General features: G+C 43.7%; 3 protein-coding genes across 4 annotated transcripts; all 3 read right to left on the bottom strand.

The window, feature by feature from the left end:
* Positions 1-3,515: 3,515 nt before the first annotated feature.
* Positions 3,516-5,554, bottom strand: LOC133929422 (cytochrome b561 domain-containing protein At2g30890-like). Its single transcript, XM_062376170.1, has 5 exons — positions 5,047-5,554; positions 4,722-4,940; positions 4,433-4,594; positions 4,183-4,331; positions 3,516-4,057 (listed from the first exon to the last, which is right to left on the bottom strand). Exons 2-5 carry the CDS (start codon positions 4,848-4,850, stop codon positions 3,757-3,759), a joined length of 741 nt encoding a protein of 246 aa, XP_062232154.1. The 5' UTR covers positions 4,851-4,940; positions 5,047-5,554; the 3' UTR covers positions 3,516-3,756.
* A 7,399-nt stretch (positions 5,555-12,953) lies between these two features.
* LOC133929421 (large ribosomal subunit protein eL20-like) lies at positions 12,954-15,379 on the bottom strand. Its single transcript, XM_062376169.1, has 4 exons — positions 15,224-15,379; positions 14,990-15,105; positions 14,830-14,893; positions 12,954-13,466 (listed from the first exon to the last, which is right to left on the bottom strand). The coding sequence occupies exons 1-4, from the start codon at positions 15,236-15,238 to the stop codon at positions 13,125-13,127; spliced, it is 537 nt and encodes a 178-aa protein (XP_062232153.1). The 5' UTR covers positions 15,239-15,379; the 3' UTR covers positions 12,954-13,124.
* A 639-nt stretch (positions 15,380-16,018) lies between these two features.
* Positions 16,019-18,059, bottom strand: LOC133929420 (large ribosomal subunit protein eL20z-like). Of its 2 annotated transcripts, XM_062376167.1 has the most exons (4): positions 17,678-18,059; positions 16,832-16,910; positions 16,627-16,744; positions 16,019-16,253 (listed from the first exon to the last, which is right to left on the bottom strand). In XM_062376167.1, the coding sequence occupies exons 1-4, from the start codon at positions 17,967-17,969 to the stop codon at positions 16,194-16,196; spliced, it is 549 nt and encodes a 182-aa protein (XP_062232151.1). In that variant the 5' UTR covers positions 17,970-18,059; the 3' UTR covers positions 16,019-16,193. The 2 variants fall into 2 exon arrangements, with proteins under 2 accessions (XP_062232151.1, XP_062232152.1); XM_062376168.1 differs by lacking the exons at positions 16,627-16,744; positions 16,832-16,910.
* Between the last annotated feature and the right edge of the window lie 1,037 nt (positions 18,060-19,096).

Below are 19,096 nucleotides of genomic sequence, written 5' to 3'. Positions count from 1 at the left end.
ACCGAGGGGGGTGATTCCGTGCTTGCTTCGCGTAGAGGAGGTCGAGCATCAGATCCCCGAAGCAGCGAGCAAGTGGGCCGCCATGATTTTTTCTTCGCTTCGTGGGCCGATTTACATTTGCATGCATAGACTGAAAGAAGGAGCTTTTTATTTTTATATTTCGAAAATAAAAATGGTAAAAATAAACGTCCGTTTGAAAAATTTGCAAAACTTTTGCAATTTTTTATTTTCGAAATATAAAAAAATCTGGAAAGAATTAGGGCAAGTCCGGTCCATTCGGCTCCATTAATGAATGAGGCAATGCTCTGCCTCCGTTTAAAAAAAAAAATCGGCCCATTTGAAGGAGACAGGAATATACGGGCCGTAACTAGTCTGGACCCGCTTGCGGCTGCAGTGCTTTCGAGAGTTTTTTATTTTTATATTTTTTATATTAACATTTAAATAAACAAACTCTTGATATAAAAAATTACAAAATTAGATATATATCGTTCTCTGATTGGACGGTTAGGCTCTTATCACCCTCAAAAGGGGCTAACAACCCTATGGTGTGGCAGTTAGAGCCTAACCGCCATCAAATTTTATAATTTTTTTATATCAAAAATCTATTTATTTAAATATTAATGTTAGAAAATATAAAAAGAAACTCGTGCTTTCGACGCAGCGAGATGGGCCGGTATGCTAGTTGTGCGCTTAAGCTCTTTCTTCTTTGATTTTTTTTGTTTTTTTTTAAATAGCAAAAATATACGTGTGTTTCAAAAAATTGTAAAAAAAAGATGGTTTTAGCCCGCTGAACATGCGATCTATACTTATCGCCCATTCAGCGAACGGTCTATACTTATTAACAATACATTAGGTGATATGTTTAATAAAAAATATCATGTTTTAATACTCTCAAACCTTCGAAACACTATCTAAATAGCTATGAAAAATTATAAAAATTATTTTTTATGTAGATGATGCTATGCTTCACAATTTTCGGAAAAAAACTAACATGTATCGAGATCATAGGAAATTAAAGATAAATAAATCTTAACTATATAAAACATGACTTTTCTTGCGTCTTACTTGCCTGTCGTTCCCTTCAAAACCGTGAACCTATGACACGCAGAAATCGTACAATCCTCCCTCGCAACACGCGACCATTCCAACCGCCCATGCCCATCCTGCCAACCCGATCCCCTCGTCTCTAATCTCTGATCTTGATCACGGCTCCCTCTTCCTTCACCACACCAATACATATGCCCCTTCCTCACTCTAGAGTTAGGATTCTCCAGTTTCCATCCTAACCATAGCGTGAAAGATGAAGGACGATTGCGGCATGTATGACGAGGTAATATCTTTGTAACATTTTGAGTTTTAGCATATTAATTAATTGCATATTTCATTCTAAATTAATTTTTTTTTTATTAATTAAGCCAGCTAAAATCAAGAAATGCCCTAGAATTATTAAGTTAACTAGGTATTTTAAGATGCACTAGAATTATTTTTAAAATACCCTAGAGTTATCTCCAAAATAATCCGTGTATTAAATTATTTCATATGCATTGATTTATGGGTTTTATGATTCTTTATGTGGAGATTTGAAATTGAATGTCTCTCAATTTCAAATATATTCTTAGATTTTTATTCAGCTCAAATCCAATTTAAATTCAAAACTTTTTATTTGAATCACTTTCCAAATCTCAGAGCTTTACTCATTTTGTAAATTCAAATAACCCCAATTGAATTTATGCCAAGTCCAAAGTTAAAACTAAATTCAAATACATCTATTTAAATTTAAACCCAAACACATTTTTTTCTTTTCTTTTCCTTCTTCTTCCCGTGCCCAATCTCTCTCCCTCTCTCCTTTCGCCAGCCCGGCTTCTTCCCCCTCTCCCGCGCATGGGCCACAAGCGTGCTACCGGCCCAGCCTCCCTCGCGCGCGCTAGCCGCCAAGCTCGGTCGTCCACGCGTCGCCCATCCCACGATCGCCCGCCTGCACCCTCTCCTTCCTCCTCCAGGGCGACGCCGTGCCGCTCGCCACCGCGATAGCCACCTCCCCAGGAAATATCCAGCCGCCACATTGAATGCTCGGCCACTTGCCCACGTTCTCACTCTCTCTCTCTGCTCTCTCTCACGTGCAGCCCAAGCATCTTCCACCCATGACTTTCGTGGCCCGCGCGCATGGCCGACGTAGTGCCACCATGCCGCGGGAAATATCCCCGTCAGCCGTTGTCCTGTTCCTCAGGGATAGCATGACGGGACCACCGCCTCTCTATAGCTCCCTTCCACTCTATAAATACACCAGCCCCGATCCCTATTTCCATATTTTTCCATATCACCACCACCAGAGCTCCGGCTTTGCCGCCATTATGCACCACTGCAGCTCGTCGTCGCTGATCAGCCACCCGCGTGCTATTGAGGAACACAAGGAAGTTGTCGCCATCCCTATGCTGCTCTCCATCGACCAGAAGCCCGCCCGCGCCAATAGCTGAGCTACTCCACCGCCACTACTCTATTACATCATCGGCCACCATCCAACTTCTCGCCGGCCTTGAACTCGGTGAGCATCCATGTCCTCTCGTGTATCCTCTTAGCTAGCGTATAGCCATCCCCATGCCTTCTTTTTACATAACCGCGTGTGACCGTGAATTTTCCCCATCACCGCCATAATTCCTCGCCGCTGGTGACCCATAGCCCTCTCTTGAGCCGGCCTTCGCGCCAAGTTAGTCACATGGACCCAGCCATAGCCTTGCAGGTGGCCCAGGGCGCGCTAAAGCGGGGGAGATGTTTCTCGGTTTCCGCACCACCGCTTAGACCTACTACGACCGCTGTTTGGCGCCGCTTCGGCCCTGGCCCGCCACCAATAAGTCCCCAGACGAACTCGTTGTCGTGTGTAGAATCTTGGTGACCATCCGTCATCATAAAATCTCGGCGGGTGAGTGATTCCAGCGAGTCCTCCGGCGTCGCTTTGGCGTAATCGCTCATCGTTGATCCCCCCTTCACCGCTCTACTGAGGCCAGCGCGCCTGTGCGCACGCGCATGCATGGCTAGGCCGTTCTCGCACCTGCACGGCCCAACCGAGCCGACAAGCCCCAGCCACCAAAAGGCTACATCCCAGTGGGCTAGCCCAGCTCTGTAGCTTATGAACCAGTCGGCCCTAACCGAGCAAGGCTAGTACTGTGTAGCCCACTACTGTGAAGACCAAACCTAGCCCAGCCCATCCAGGCCCAAACCTGGTCCAAATCCGAGCCTAATTCGGCCCAACCAAACACTATTCATATGGGTCCCATTCATAAATAGTGTTACTTTGTATCTTCAACGGATTCACTTCGTGAATTTTGTTCTATTTGCGAAAAGATTCTCGTTCTCTTTAATTCTCCAACGGTTTCCTTCACAAAGTGATTCTCTCCGGCCTATGATTTTTTTTCATTTTTCTTCATGAATTGTTTCGAAGAGAAACCGTTAGAGATGAGGAAAAATAAAAAAAATTAGAACAGCAAGGGAAATAAAAAAAGAATAAAATGAAGAGAAAATAGTTAGAGATGATTAAGAAATGCATTGCAAGCATCTAATCTAACTACTCTAGAATCTGTCAGTCATGGACTCGCTAGATGAGTGTGTCAGAGGCACTCAACCCCTTCGATCTTCTTACAAGCACATCACCTATTCACCTGCACAAATGCAATTTTTTTTTCAGGACAGCCTTCTTGGTATCCCAGCTGCTCGATCGTGGCTAAAGTAACTAGCAATTTGGCATTCAGTCTCGAAAGCTCGCTACGGCACCACGACGACCTCCTTGTGATCATTCGCCGGGTACATGGATCCTTCGCTCTGCTCGTCCTCGAGGGCAGCTTCTTCCTGCCGCACCACGTAGCTCCACCTGTCCTGGAAGAGGTAGACGAACGCCATGGCCGCGACCTCGACGGTGAGGAGCACGGTCCACAGCCTCGCGCTCCTGCCGGTCCGCTCCTGGTATGTGTGCAGGCCGACGTAGACGTTGGCGACGCCCACCACGCAGATCGCGAGGCCGAGGAGCCAGTGGGTCAGGTACCACGCGCTCCGCATCTTCACGCCTCTGAAGAAAGAAATCCACACACAGCATGTTCAGCCATCATATGTCAGCTTGGTCACAAGAAGCATGGGAAGAAGATGCTAGCAAGCATTGTGTGATGAGATTCAGGCACGAGCTGCCCGATCTACCTGTCTGGCCTCAAGAAGCCGATGAGCGGCTGGAGCCATATGAAGCCGTACAGCGCCAATCCGATCCTCTGGTGAGTGTTGTTGAATGCGTTCTCGAAGTTGCTTATCGACAGGACTGCACCAGCAGTGGCAAGAGCGACGGCGACAATCTGCGAGGCCCAGTGCAACGCGTAATTATCTTGCATCTGAATATCTGATGGTTTTGTGAGAAACCGGGCAGTTGAAAGAAATGGGAGTTCGTGACACAGACCTGTGAAGCGACATGGCAGTAGAAGAGAACCTTGACGCTTTTGGCGCTTTTGACATTGCTTGAGACTCTGATTAATAGTACTCCTATCGGCATCAGGAAGCCAACTGAAGACCAGAGCAGGAAGGCATGGAGCTTGAGTTGCAATGAGAGTTTGGGTGTGAGCTGCGAGAGTAATTCATTTGCAGTCAGTAGTACAACTTCTACCGTCAGATATTCAGGTTCTAGCTAAGTCGAACAGAACCAGGAAAATTTTGCTAAAAGTTTCAGGAGTAGAAGACATGAAAATTACCTCCAAAGGCTGAGCAATCTTGTAGCTTTGCTCTGAGCTACCTGAATCACCATGGGTTGGGGTGAGAAGCAAAAGAATCACACAACATGTGAATGCAGGGAGCAGTCTTTTTCTTATGAACAGTAGCATTGATGCTTGTCAGTCTAGTTTCCCCACAGCAGAAGCAAACACCCCCAAAAAAATGGCAAGCAAGAACTGAAATAGAGCTCCTGAACACCCCTGATAAATAAACAACAGAAGCAAAATGATGTGCCTATCTATACTAACAATGACAGAGGAAAAAGAGGCAAAGCTTCCACAATCTCTCTCTCACTCTCACTATCACCTCATGCTACTACGCAAGTCATTCCTGTCTTTGAAGGCCTTCCTCGCCTTAAGTACTGCCATTCGAAGAAGAGCCAAAAAAAAAGCTATCTGCACTAAACAAATGAACGAAAAGAACGGCAGAAACCGACGAACTCTCTGCGCAATGTGGAGGTGTTCCAGGAGGATGACTTCTCGACGAATGAAAGAATCTGCCAAGCAAGTTAAGGAATTGTAAGATATGGTCGGTCTTGGGGCAGAACTTGAGAGGGGATATCCTGTGAATGATTTGGGTATGAATGATCAGCTGCTTTTGCTGTAATATACTATGGTGCACTTTTGTGCTTTTGGGGAATGGAATGGGATGGGATGTAATAAGAGACGGGTGCTCTTTAGCACATTTGGCTGTGCTTTGACAGCTCTGTGGTATGATGGTATAAAGGATGGTTTTTGTGGTGCTGCTGCAGGAAGCACCAAGATATTGTTGGCTGCTCTTGTATCAGCATCCAGGAAATTTTGCAAAAGCAGGTCTGAAAGTAGGGTACTCAACTGTTTGTAGACGAGGTGTCAATGTCCAGTGGCTAACAGACCTTCTAGACCAGCACAGACAGGCAGCAAAGCTATCTGCTTTGCGTCACATTGCCTTTCTTCATATACGGTCATGGTAGTGCTGCATAGCTACATTCTTATACGTGTCTACAGAAAGAAGCTAAGCAGAAAAATGTGCAGCTCGGCGTGAATGAAATGAAGCCTGAATTCCTGCTAAACATCATAGGCTCATAAGCTTATTTCATTGTCATTTTTACTACTTACTATCGGTTTCTCAGACAGACTATCGTGCAGAGACTACATTGTAGAGATTTCGTCATAAACATGTAGAGATCTCGTCATAGTGGAATGTATTGTAGTATCTGATCGCCATTAACCAGAGACTACATTTCGATTACGGTATTGTGGCGCCTAATCTGCTCATTTAAGCTCAGATCAATGGCAGCCACAGGTGCAGTATTTGCTTTAGTTTAATTCGCCATGTCGTCATAACGAAAACCCGGGACCCGATCGAATCTGCGCAGTGGATCAGTTCAGATTGCTTAAACAGCGGGCTAATGCAAAGATTACAGGCACCATCACCTCGATACATGACGGGAGCTAGTGAGATTTAGGTCCGGCACTGTGTGTACTCCCGGTCTCCCACCAACTCCATGCGTGCATGTTTGGCGCCAATCTCTGTGCATGGCAATGTGCAAGATGCCGATCGCAAGTAGCCATCACTTAAATTTCCTTTTTGTTAGCGAAGTAGCCATCACTTTAGCTCGTGATTTTCACTGGGAAAAGGAGGAGGGGGCAAACGAGGAGGATAGGCTGACCAAGCTGATTAAGGATTTGCATGGCGCAGGGCGACGGATTGAAAGCTGAAAGCTCGTAGTAGTTGGCAATGGGAGGATCTGTTAACGAGTCCCTGTCAAACGCAGACAGGGTTGGCCCTGCTTTGGTCAAGAGAATTCCGCTGCACAAGCGGAAAGTGACGAGCTTAGATTACACAATCTTCTCTTGTTCGTTTGCCATTAGCTTGTGCAGTGTTTCCAGGTTTCTCCTTGTGGGATTATATTCGTGCCTTAGGTGCCGTGATTTGCCGGATACGGTTCTAGATGAGGAAACGAGGTCCATATATGTGTTGGCAAATGATTGGTTCAGAGATAACTGACGCACTAAGACTAGGAAGAATCAGCAAAAATACAGTCTTATTGTAATGGCCAACCGACCAGCTCGAGCTTCTTTTTAGTCTTTTCTCCAAGGAGCAATGCTCTCTCTCTCTCTCCGCGTTGCCGATGGGGAAAGCAGACTGCATGCGAAGAATCCAACAACAGATACCGAAAGAGAGATCATGCTGCACACATCCTGTTCTCCCGTGGTCACATGACAGTGCAGAGACAGAAGGAAAATGCAGAAACGACATGCATATGTGCGTGCCTCGTTTCTGCAAGTGCACTCATTAGATCATGGGCCAGCACTCACTCAAGTCCGCACCAATCAAGTGAAAGAAAAGGTGAAACCTGGGCGGCCCTGCAATTTCCATGCTGTGTGCCACCATTATCTGCTTCCCCTCTTTCAAGTGGTAGTGAAATCTGCCGCCAATCAAGTAATGGACCCATCTCCCCGTCAGTACAGTAGTGCCAGAGATTTCAATTTCGTTTTATAATTTTTAAATTTATGAAATTTCAGTTATTTTTCGTTATCTGCTATGTGAGTTCTACATGACAGTAAAAGAAAATTTTAAAATTACATATTTCATTATAATTCCTGTAGTGCCCCTGTTACTTTGCCGGAGTAGTTTGTACAGGCGAAGTTGACATATCGTTATTTCAACGGTTAGACAAAAATGATCCGCAAAAAAAAAATGATCATTTTCACTGCAGGAAAACCATGCCTGTCTCCTCCTTTTGGGTGCGAAATGCCGAAATGTCAGAGTTTTGATGAGTTACGGCCTACAGAGAGACCTTTCATCTCGCCTTGCAAATTCCTCCAACCTTTCTACTTCTACCGCAGGGTACATGCTACAAGAAGCCCCTGGAAACACCTGACCTGACGGACCCGAGGATACTGTCTTTCTACTGCCTCTTCAGAATTCAGAATTCGCCAGCCTGAACATAAAGAATGCAGTAGTTTGATCATCTGACGCGTAATGATGCCTGTGATCTCCTTTTCAACTACCACCATTCGCCAATTATCAACTCGTAAAATGCACTGGACTGATCGCCAATTATCACGGACGCATATCATCAGTGCGGATCCGCTTCCTCTTACTTTGTTTCGGCCAAAACAGGGATGCTATAGTAATTCATGAGGATATGATCAGTAAAATGCTAGCCATCCAATCGTAAGGATAAAAATATTGTAGCAGTACTGTATCACTGAAATCCTGATCACCCATTCATGATCTGACAGACGGGAGAGAGCAAACTGCTAGTTACTGTAGTGCATCTACCTTTGCCGAAGTAAAGTCAAAGATATGGATCTCATCAGTGCACCCTGATCAGCCGATTCGCTTTCGGGTGTTTTTTTTGGGGAGGGTGGCATATATTAGATCAAAGCACAAACATAACAGGCAAAGGAACTAACATCAATAAACACATAGGACCTGTCAGTGACACCCATGAGCTTCGTCTCCGATCCATCGTTGCCGACCAGGGTCGAGGGAACCGGAGCCTATCTCAAAACCGATGAGGACGGGCCATTAAAGGTCATTAGATTTTTTGGAGCCACTAAGAGTAACATCCTGCAATTAGGATGCATTAAGGACGCTGAACACCTTGGGCAAACTCGTCGGCCGGAATGAAATCCAACGCCATCGCACAAGTCAACAGCACGAAAGGGAGAACCGGCATCGCCAACAAGCATATCGTCGACCCACACATGAAGCTCCCATCCCTTTATAGAGATGAAGCAAAACCATGGAGAAACAAAACAAACCTAACTAGAAGAAAGCTAGTAAAGGATGTTTGTCACGTCTCAAATCCATAATCACGTAATTAAGTCTAACCATATGTTATTAGTGTCATGATTAATTTTAGGACAATTTATTTAGGCATATTAGAGCACTTCGTTTCGAGTCAATCGAATGAGAAAAGAAAATTTGAGAGAGAAAGGAATAGAATTCGCAGCTAAAATGGACTGTTCTCTAACATGTGGGCCAACCACCCTATCTCTCAAGGGGCAGCAGCCCACCTGCTCCCTCTCTCCCTCAGCTCACTCTCTCCCTCACCCGTGCTCCAACCGGCCAAGAAGAAGGAGCTCCCCCTCTCTCAAGCCCCCTCTCCCTTTCTCCCTCAAATCTGCACTCTAGAAGCTGAATCGAGATATGTATGTGGTACTCACGCGATCACTAGCTCATGAGCTTCCCATCCATCCAATTTATTTTTGTTTTTCTAAAAGATTCAAGCCGATTTTGACTCGTTTTGGTGTTCTCGGTTGAAGAACGAGGAGCAATAGTGTTCTTCCTCTTTCCGAGTGTTTCCTCCATCTTCCGACGGTCACCCACCTCCACAAGCACCGTGGTTAAGTCTCTTAGGCTTTTTCTAGCTTGATTGCGTGATTTGTTAGTCGATTTTGAGTTAGAGTAGAGTTCTTGAGTTCTTGAGCTTTGGAGCTAAAATAGGGATTTATGTGAGATTTGAGTTAGGAATCATGTTGCTAGGTTGGTGAGTGAGTTCTACACTCTATGAACTATCTCAAACATGTCCCCCTTTTTAGCTTGGAGAGGCTCACAAATCAAATCAGCTGAGATTTCTCCCTTGAAGCAGCCTCTCTGCACAACCCGGATAGTCCGGGTAAACCTAGAGAAACCGCATTGAATTATTTTTAGAAATAGTTAGGGTTTATAGTGCAATTTAAGTTTAGAACCCTTTGGATAGGACATATACTTGTTGATGTAGCATATATTTAGCATGTGACTTGAATCGACTGGCGAAACACTTTAGAACTCAACTTGGCAAGAACTCAGATACTCCAGATTAATCCAGAGTGTTCGAGTAAATACAATTTAGATTTAGCCGAGAGCTCCACTCAGGGCCTCACTCGGAGTGTCCGGCCCAATCCGAAGTATCCGAACTCGACCTGGAGGTTCCAGGTTATTTAAAAAATGGCTAACCGAGAGCCCTCACCTGGATGTTTCGGAACCCGGATACTCTGAGTTCAACCCGTAGTCTTCGGCCTCCTATTACTTTTCCGGATTTGTTCAGATCGTAAGTTTTATTACTCCTCCGTATGTCTTACATCTTTAGTTTGTTGTTATACATATTGTAGTATGCATTGTGCACTTCATTCATACTCATTATTGTACACGTTCTTCTTTAGTGAACGAAGAACCAGAGCGTGTCACGATCGTGGTTGAAGGCGACACCAATTTACCTAAGCTTTACGAGTGGTGCGCGGGTAGCATAAGGCAAATCTCAGAGTAGCAAGGCAAGCATCTAAGCATATTTCTTCCATTAATTTGGATAATGTGTGTATAATATGATAAATATGTTTTATGTACGTTATGCTTGTATTTGAGTCGATGTCGGGTTTATGAAGGGTAGAACTTATGTTGATGCACTAATTCTCCTATCAGAATAATTGTTGATCTGTATCCTTATAGCCTAGGTTTAATATGATATTATCTAACTTAAAATGTTATTTATGATGTTTAGCAAGTGCTCAGATCCTCGGTATAAGTCGAGCGGTGAAATGTTTCATCGTTCGCGAGCATATGCTTTAATTACTTGAACTATGATCACAATGATGAGTTGATGGTGTTGGTTGGATGAGTGGTGAGGATGAAGCGAGATATGGGCAATGTTAAAGGTGTTTGTCCTGCCCGGATGTGGAGCTCCCCTGGGTAGGTCGAGAGGGGAACCCGGACACCGTAGACCGCTTGCGTCGCTTAAGCACTGATCATTGTTGCAGTTAGTTCTAGCACTTACCGTACTTACCACATGTCGATCTAATGGAAAGATAAGCTGAATACTTTTGTAGCTGTGATCATTTGGGCTTGAACATCGACGATGTGAGCGAGCAGGCTTGTAGAGACACTTGTGGTTGCTCCGGGAGTTAACCAAAGTAGGCTCCGTACCGAGCAATGCATGATTCAAATGGTTGAGGCTTATTGAGAAATGTTGACCATGAGTACCTTATTGTATGGACATGTGTGGTCGTGCAAGCCGTATGGTTCTCAAGTCTTGTGGTAAAGTTGTACGCTCTGCAGGGTGTAAAAATATTTCAAAATGTCACGCTCTCGTTCATGAGCATGCTTATGTCCATTTGCAACAGTCGTAGAGTTACGAATGTGAATTGAGGTGGTTGATGGGTTGAGATGGTGCTTTACAGATATTATTCCTATAGTCCTTTTTACATTATGTTCAGTTGATGTTTATGGGCTAGTTTGTTACTTTGATCAAGTATAGATGTTCACACATGTTTATGTCAATTTTACTTTCGCATATGAATTTACTTAACCATGTGGTCGTATTCTTTCTAACATCCCAATGCATAATCCTTGGGATCGGACTATTTATAAGTGCATATTATGGATTAAGTCTTGTGAGTACTTTCGTATTCACGCTGCTATTTTAGGTGCTACCGGCAAGGAGGAGTTAGTCTTTCGCTACTTTACGCCCGTCAAGGGTGGTGGTGGGTATGAGTAGGCAACTACTCGAAGGTCGTGATTTTGTGATGGAGTCTAAGGACATATAGCTCCATCCTTCTTTTGTTGTATACTCTTTAGTCTTTCGCTGCGTAGTTTCTTTTGTGGGTTAGGAATTGAATCGGTTTTTATCTTCTCTTACCTTTTTTTTTGTTATAAATTGTAATAACTTAGTAAATTCTTAAAAACTTGTAATATAACTTTAATTACTTGATCTTTTCTAAACTTCATTGTGATGCTATATATTGGATAGACATGTGTTCCGATCTTGGATACAAAATACATTACGGGACTACCGGGGTGGTATTCTGATTAATCATTATCGTCGTGATTGTGCAAATGATCATCTTAATGATTAATTAGAATACTATCTAGATGGTTCCTTACAACATTATACACATTAGCCGTCATAGCGGTGAGCTGCCTGTCTTCACCTCCGCCACAAACGCGAGCATGATGAGGATGTCGGCCCCAAAGTAGAGGACGAGCAATGCTGAGAACATGAAGGAGACACCCGAGACAGCGCCACCGGTCTCGGGCTGCTCCACCCTAGCTAGGAACCTCCGCGCCACCACGCCACTACCGACACTCGACAACCGGAGCAAGCATCGCCAAGGCCAAACAAAATAACCTATTATATAGCTACTCCAACATCCTTGGGCGGCCACCCACCTTCTCCAACAGCGGGGAGGCTGTTGGCGGTGAGGGGCCGACCGTAAATGGAGATTGAAGCCTGAGTCGCCTATTTTGCCATCGCTCTACTGTAGCAAGAAAGAAGGGGACTCGAGAAAGTTCTGCTTTCAGGTGGTTAGGTTATGCCTAGTGACAAATGCGAGATGGATTGCTAAGTACTCGTCTCCTTCTTCCTCCCTCACCCTCCCTCCTCTTCTTCCTCTTCTCTCCCTCTTATCACTCCTTTGTCTCCATGGAGCATCAAAGTAGGAGACTTAATGTCTGTTTGTTTGAACCTCTATTTTTAAGTTTTTTTTGAAAAGTTATGTTTTTGTTTGTCTGAAAAACTGTTTTTAAAATAGCATGTTGACTTCTACAATAAATTTTTAGCTTTTTAGCATATAACTTCTCAAAAATATCTATCAACGAGTTTCTCAGTTTTAATTTATTTTTATCAAAAACATACTTACTCACTTCTTCAGAAGCCATTTCTCGTAACTCTGTTTATTCTAGCTCGTAACTCTGTTTATTCAGCTTCTAATAACTCTGTTTATCCGTAGCCCCCTTAAGATCCGCCCTGGTTATGCCCTGGCGCTGACGTAGCTAGCAGCAGCTAGTGCGCTGTGTGTGCAGCCATGCGTATCTGCCGTCTGCCGCTGAGGTCGCGTTGATGGGATGCAAAACGTTTTTCACGGATGCGCATCATTTCAGCAGCGGCTGCGCCTGTGCTGCTCCGGCGCAAGGAACGGCATCAAGCTTTGCCAGCCTACCCGGCCCGTTTTGAACAAGCGAAGAATTGATCAAAGAATTTTAAGGATTCAGGACTAAATCTTAGGGATTTAGATCCCAAAACCACCTTGCCAAACATTAGTGTTCATCTTAATCATGATGGCTAGGAAAAACTGACTCTGTTTCATTCTGAACAGCGTACAGCTCTTATCATCTATCCCATGGAATCTAAACTGATAAATTATGAAGTATACACAAGCTGCCACTTCCTCAACAACTTGCATCACCCAACTGGGCAAATTCAGGAGAGCAACAGCACATTGAAAATCAATATTGCGATCAAGTCTGACAGAAGTAATGAGTCTGATGATTACTAATTCGAGAAAAGTGAGGGTTTGCATAGCATCATTCCAAGTGGTAACTGGAAATCAATCTGCAGGGCATCAAAACTTCCACAGATAAAATCTTTCAACTCTTGCGCGCTAAGACAACAACAAGGGCAGCATCCTGCCACCCTATCACATGAACAAGTTCGGCCTGGAGGCCTTGAAGGTGGTCTTGAGCTTCCTGGTTGGTGGCCTTACCTTCCGGTACACAAGCGGGAACTTGATTTGCGCGTTGTGGAACTGCTTGGTATTGTCCCTCTTGCAGAGCTTGAAGTGAACTGTCGTGGTCTTGATGATCTGGATGCAGGGGGACCTCACGCGGTGACGTGAAGCCATCTCAGTGTACATCTGCTCCACAGCACCATTCAAAGTGGTGTCACGGTATTCCTTGTACATGTTGTGGTAACCTGTCCTGCTCTGGTAGCGGAGCCAGATGCCATAGTTCTTGATTGTGGTAGGGTTGCGCTCAAAGATCTGATAAACATCAAGCATGTTAGAAGCAAACATGACAAAGAAAGCCATAGCTATTAAGTATTTTAAGAGAAAATCAGTACAAGGGGGGAAAGGTATATAACATGAAGGGAAAACATTTAACACATTCAAATTTTCTACAACCCTAGATCAGTCCATTTTCCCGTGGATCTTTGAGCGGCCAAGTAACTTTGGGGTTGCAAGCCCATCCTCATCCAGCCCTATTATAGCCAAAACTACCTAGGGCAAGTCAAAATGCCACCAAGGAAACCCACTTAATAAATAACGAAATAACTAAATAGCTGAGCGTCAGTTAACAGCCAAATACTGAATCAGCTTCTCATGACTGTCACCCAATATGATGTCAGAATACCATATCTCATTACAAAGTCTGATCAACAGGGTTCATATATATAAAGAGCAACCTAGGGCAACATATGTTGCAATAACAGGACTACCTGATGCAAGTCTTACATTGGACACTGACATATCATTAGCAAGTTGGAAGCTCTACAAGTTTTAAGCACTCTAAATGTTGGCAGCACCAATGTTCCTCAAACTCAAGTTTGAGTAATTTGAAATTGCTAAAACTTGCTGATGAATTACAATAGGCTTTCTATTTATACAAGCGGTGCAGGATGCGGATAGAAACTTCAACATTTCAAGCACTACAAAACATTATAATATTAGAGTAAAGACTAAAGTCTGCTGAACATTGGAACATGTACTCCCTCTGTTTGCATTTACTTGTCAATTTTGACTTTGAAAATCCTTGTATTGTTTGATTTGTAATAAAAAAGTACTTTGCCAACATTGGATGTTTAGAGCTATTTGCTTATAAGTTGCTTAAAAAATAATGGTCAAAGTCAAAACTAACAAGTAAATGCAAACAGAGATAGTATATGATATCACAATTTCTGCAAAAATGGATACACCAGTACAAGTGTATCAAATGACCAGTTGACCAGAGTACCACTTTCAGAGTCAAGTAATTCAAGAGCAAACCTAATCGACATGCAATTGACAAATTCGGCAACTCAAGACTTACGGAATCCGAACCATAATCCAAGATATCCTCTAAATTGAACAATGATCGTCTTTACAATCTCAGGCTTTTACTCACTAGTAGTAAGGCACATATACACCATTCACCTATTGCATTTAGCCAATCAATAATGATTGATGATCGAAGTAGTGAGGTACATCATCACTTATCCAGTCAGGAAGGCCATCAACTAAAAGACAAAAAAATCAGCAAGCAACACACTAACACCACCTATCTACGGCATATTGGCAATACTCCATTCGATCCACACCAATTCAGAAAGTATAGCAGCATTCCTGGTAACAGGTAAACCAGTCGTACCTCGTTGATGGCGAGCACCTGGCCATTGCTCTTCTTCACCTTCTTCAGCTTCCTCAGGAAGTACCTGCGCGCAAACAAGCCACACGCCATCGTCAAGGAACACTCACCAAAGCAACAATCAGAGAAACATGGTATCGGGACGAGAGTGCACGGCACCGACCAGAACTTGGATTTGGCGCGGACCTCGTTGGTGGCCCAGAGCTTCATGCGGTAGATCTTGGGGTGCTCATCGCCGGGGGTCGGCAGCGCGCGACCCACCACCTGGTACTGATGGAACTGCGCGCTCCAAACAAATCACACAAAAAGCAGCGGAGATCAGACATAGCGTTGAGAACAAGGACGCTGTGGATCAATGAGGCGGCGGAGAAGACGGTGGCACCGAAGAGAAGTTTACCCTGTGGGCGACCATTTCGGCGAGCTCGCGGGGCCGGAGGCGGCGGAGTTGGAGACCTAAACCTAAAGGGCGGGGGGAGATGGCGGCCGACGAGGGAGGAGGCGGAGGCGGAAGAGTATTTATGTGTTGGGGAGACAAACCCTAACGGGCCGTCGATGGTGGGCTCGATTTGTTTCTTCGATGGTTAGCAAAGCTATAGCTATAGAAATTTTTTTAGCAAAATTTTTCAATTCCAGAAATTGTTAGAGCTAGAGTGACAGGTATATTAAAGGTCTTTGGTTTAAGTATATTATTTTTTATTTTAAATTGAAGATATATATTTATACTATTTTATTTTATATATATATATATAGTGTATATATATATATATATATATTAAGTAGATTTTATTTAGCAGACCTCAGCTTCGAGATGAAATTTATATAGATCTCGAAGCTGAGGTCTGCTAAATAAAATCTACTTTGGGTAGATGAAATTTGCAGCCCTTACCTTTGGTGTTCCGCTTGGTTGCATCGTTCGGGACAAAAAAAAAAGAGTAAATTCCTCATGTGCCACTTCTATATTTTGCAGTTTCCTTATATGCTGCTGATATCTTGATGACATTTGATCGAGATATCAGTGACCTATACGAAAATGCTACAAATATCAGTGGCATAGAGGGATTTATATATATAAAAAAAGTATGGGCTGCCTACAGCTTGGACTTCTCTCTCGTCAATGTTCTCCTTCTGCGCCCATTGCAAAACATAAAATTCTCAAATTAACACCGAGCTATATTATGATATCACACGATGCTTCTGCGAGAAATATATTGTATTTTTATCATTTTATTACATGGTAGAAGCAATATCGATATAACAGTACATCGAAGCTGCTCCACTTTTGTAGTATAATACATAGATATACAGTAAACAATACAAGTAATACAGCGGTGAGTGACCCTGGATCATTGCCGAATCTCCGAGGCAGCTCACCATACGTGTGTTCCTTTGGTTACTCCCAGGAGGATGGCAACAGCAGCAATTGCAGCCTGTTTGTGATGCATCAAAATTAAAACAAAGTCAGCTCAAGTGTGCAGAAAATGAAGAAATTTGTGTAAAATGATAAAGGCAGCAAATTATGATATAAACAATTTCTCTAGTACTTGTAATTATCTAAATTTGTACAGTTAAATGTACTTATATGTTGAGGAGCCATGTCAATCACACCGAACCAATCTTTCAGCAGATTAGAAATTTAAAGCTGCAAGCATTACCTCAGTATGTTCGTTTATGTTAATTGATTTCAGTTAACAAAACAAAGATGGTCGATCTGACGATTTACTTCCATTTGGTTCATAATCTCGAATTTCCAAGGTGAAACAATTCAACACGATTGCGTTGCATCAGTACAAAGGAACTTACAGCAATTGTGCAAGCAACATATCCTGGTTTCTCTCTGTGCTCATGTACCCGTACACAGATTAGGACAAAAGCTCCAATATACCATGGAATGGCAGCAAGGAAAAACCCAGTGATAAACCTTTGCGAGGAAGAAAGAGAGAGATTTTGTTAGTAGTCTCATTCAGCTTTAGAAAGTATGGAAAAACAAATGTACAGGGACACTCACAGAAACCAGCCTAAGCCAAGACCACAACATGGAAGGCGCCGCATTCTCACTGGTCTTCCTTCAACAACAGGGTCATACCCTGAGGCACCAGAAACCATATGATTTTATAACACAGATTTCTATTTTACATCCTAGGCAAACGTTTATTTGTTTTTGCCAGGTAATCCATGCAAACCAGCTCTGGTGCTACATTTCTTGTATGATTCTAGACAGGTGTAAGGTGACCACAGGAGATGACAGCAATAAACTCTGAACAAGCATCATCATTGATTTTGATCGGTGAATTCAATTATCTCAAAGTTAGCTGAATTATGCCTTTGCTGCCCTAAAAAAGTTTACCAGTGCCATCACCAACATCTCAATTGCTGATAAAACTACTGGCCACAACTACGATAACAGTAGCAAACTAGCAACACCTAATGGAGCTTGTCGATTTGACAATTAAACATTAATTACACCCCCCCCCCCCTTCCCCTTATCATAACTTGCAATCTACCCAAGAACAAGGCACTAAGATTCTGAATTAGTTCACCTATCTTGCGATTCTACTCAGACTTTGCCAACGGTGGAGAAAAGGTTAGGACTTGAATTTAGATCATGCACACAGCGGCTAGAGGTTTTGTCCCTTTTTTTAGTTTTTTATTAATGGCTTTTGTCCTTTTGATCACACACAAAAGCAATGTGACAATCTGCATTGACATGGAGAAGCTGATTCCACCATGAAAGCATAAGTACGTCGTAACCCTCCTGAATGCTACTAATCGCATAAATTATTCATTTCCCCACCACACCTAAACTAAGCAGCACGAGAAAAAAATTCTCGAGAGACCGACCAAACCACCATACCTTGCACGGCCTGGTACCCTTGTGCGTAGTACGGCTCCGCGGGCGCGTACGGCAGCTGCTGGTGATAGCCTCCGCCGCCGCCGAAGCCGGGAGGCGGGGCGGGCTGCGGGAACCCGACAGGCGGCTGCCGGGACTCGCCCGACCCAGCTTGAGGGCTCTGGAACGTGCCGTACCCGTGCTGGTACTGCTGGGGCGGCTGGTCCTGCAGGTGCGGCGGCGACGACGGCGGGAGGCCGGAGGAGGAGTAGCCCGCCTTGCCCCCGCCAGCCTCCGGCTCCTGGCTTCCTCCCATGGCTTCGACCGTTGACGATCGGACGCGACGAGGAGAGGACGAGCGTGTGCGCGTGTCGCAGGGGGAGGCACTGAGGCAGGGCAGAGGGATCCGGAGGGGGACCGGTGGTGGACTAGTAGTTGCGAGTTGGGCTGGGCTGGACTTGGTGGTATTGCGCTTGTTGGGCCTAGAGAGCGTTGAGTCCGTGGGCCAAAGTGGCGGCCCATATAAGAGTGCTAGGCTGGGTGGGCTTTACCACCGGCCCGGTCCAGTTATGTTTAGCAGTTCTTCTAGAGAAATAGAGTTCTTTTTTTTTGAGAAACCCCATTGCAACCCACATACGCACGCACGCACTCATATAACCATACGTATATACTCACATAATGTATATTAAAGATCAAAGATACAGAGCTTGAAGACCTTTCTTGATGAGACTCGGTCAGGCTTATCATGTACTTCATCCATCACAAAAATATAAGATGTATTAGAATTTAGAATTTTTTGTGAAAATATACTTTGATCATTAATTTATTTTGCAATATATTATTAATTGCTATAAAATCAATATTGTATTAAAAGAATTATAAAATACATATATATTGATACAACTTTTATACATTAAAATATACGTATAATATAACTAATTGTTGATCAAAATTTACAAAATTTAACTTTTCTAAATCCTAATACATCATATATTTTAGGACGGAGGGAGTAGTATGTGAAAAATGTTGTGGCATGCTTGGTTCAAAGCTCAAGTGAGCATAATGCATAAGGCCGCTCTTTGTCCTAATTAACGGCTGTTAACAATTGTTAAGTTATAATTATAGACCATGCTAACGCCCGCGCATGGGTGCTAACACTCATCCGTCCGCACACCCGCATAGATCAAATTAGGAAAAAAAAACTAGATTAGAGATTTGTTTTTCCTGACTAATTACCCTTTCGACACACAGGAGCATGCCCACGCAGAGCACGCGCAGCTGGCCACATGAACTCAACCTACCCTCCCTACCCCGCGTCGCTAGTGTTCAGTAAAGAAGCAAGATCACCATTACAACAGCACATGAAGTAGCAATAAATTACCTAACACTCAGGTATGGTTTTATGGCTGTCCTTTTTAGATTCTATTATCAGCTTTATAGGAG

This window comes from Phragmites australis, chromosome 9, assembly GCF_958298935.1.
Source record: "Phragmites australis chromosome 9, lpPhrAust1.1, whole genome shotgun sequence".
NCBI classification, from domain to species: Eukaryota; Viridiplantae; Streptophyta; class Magnoliopsida; order Poales; family Poaceae; genus Phragmites; species Phragmites australis.
The sequence above is the reverse complement of the archived record's forward strand: the minus strand, read 5'-3'. Positions and strand labels throughout refer to the sequence as shown.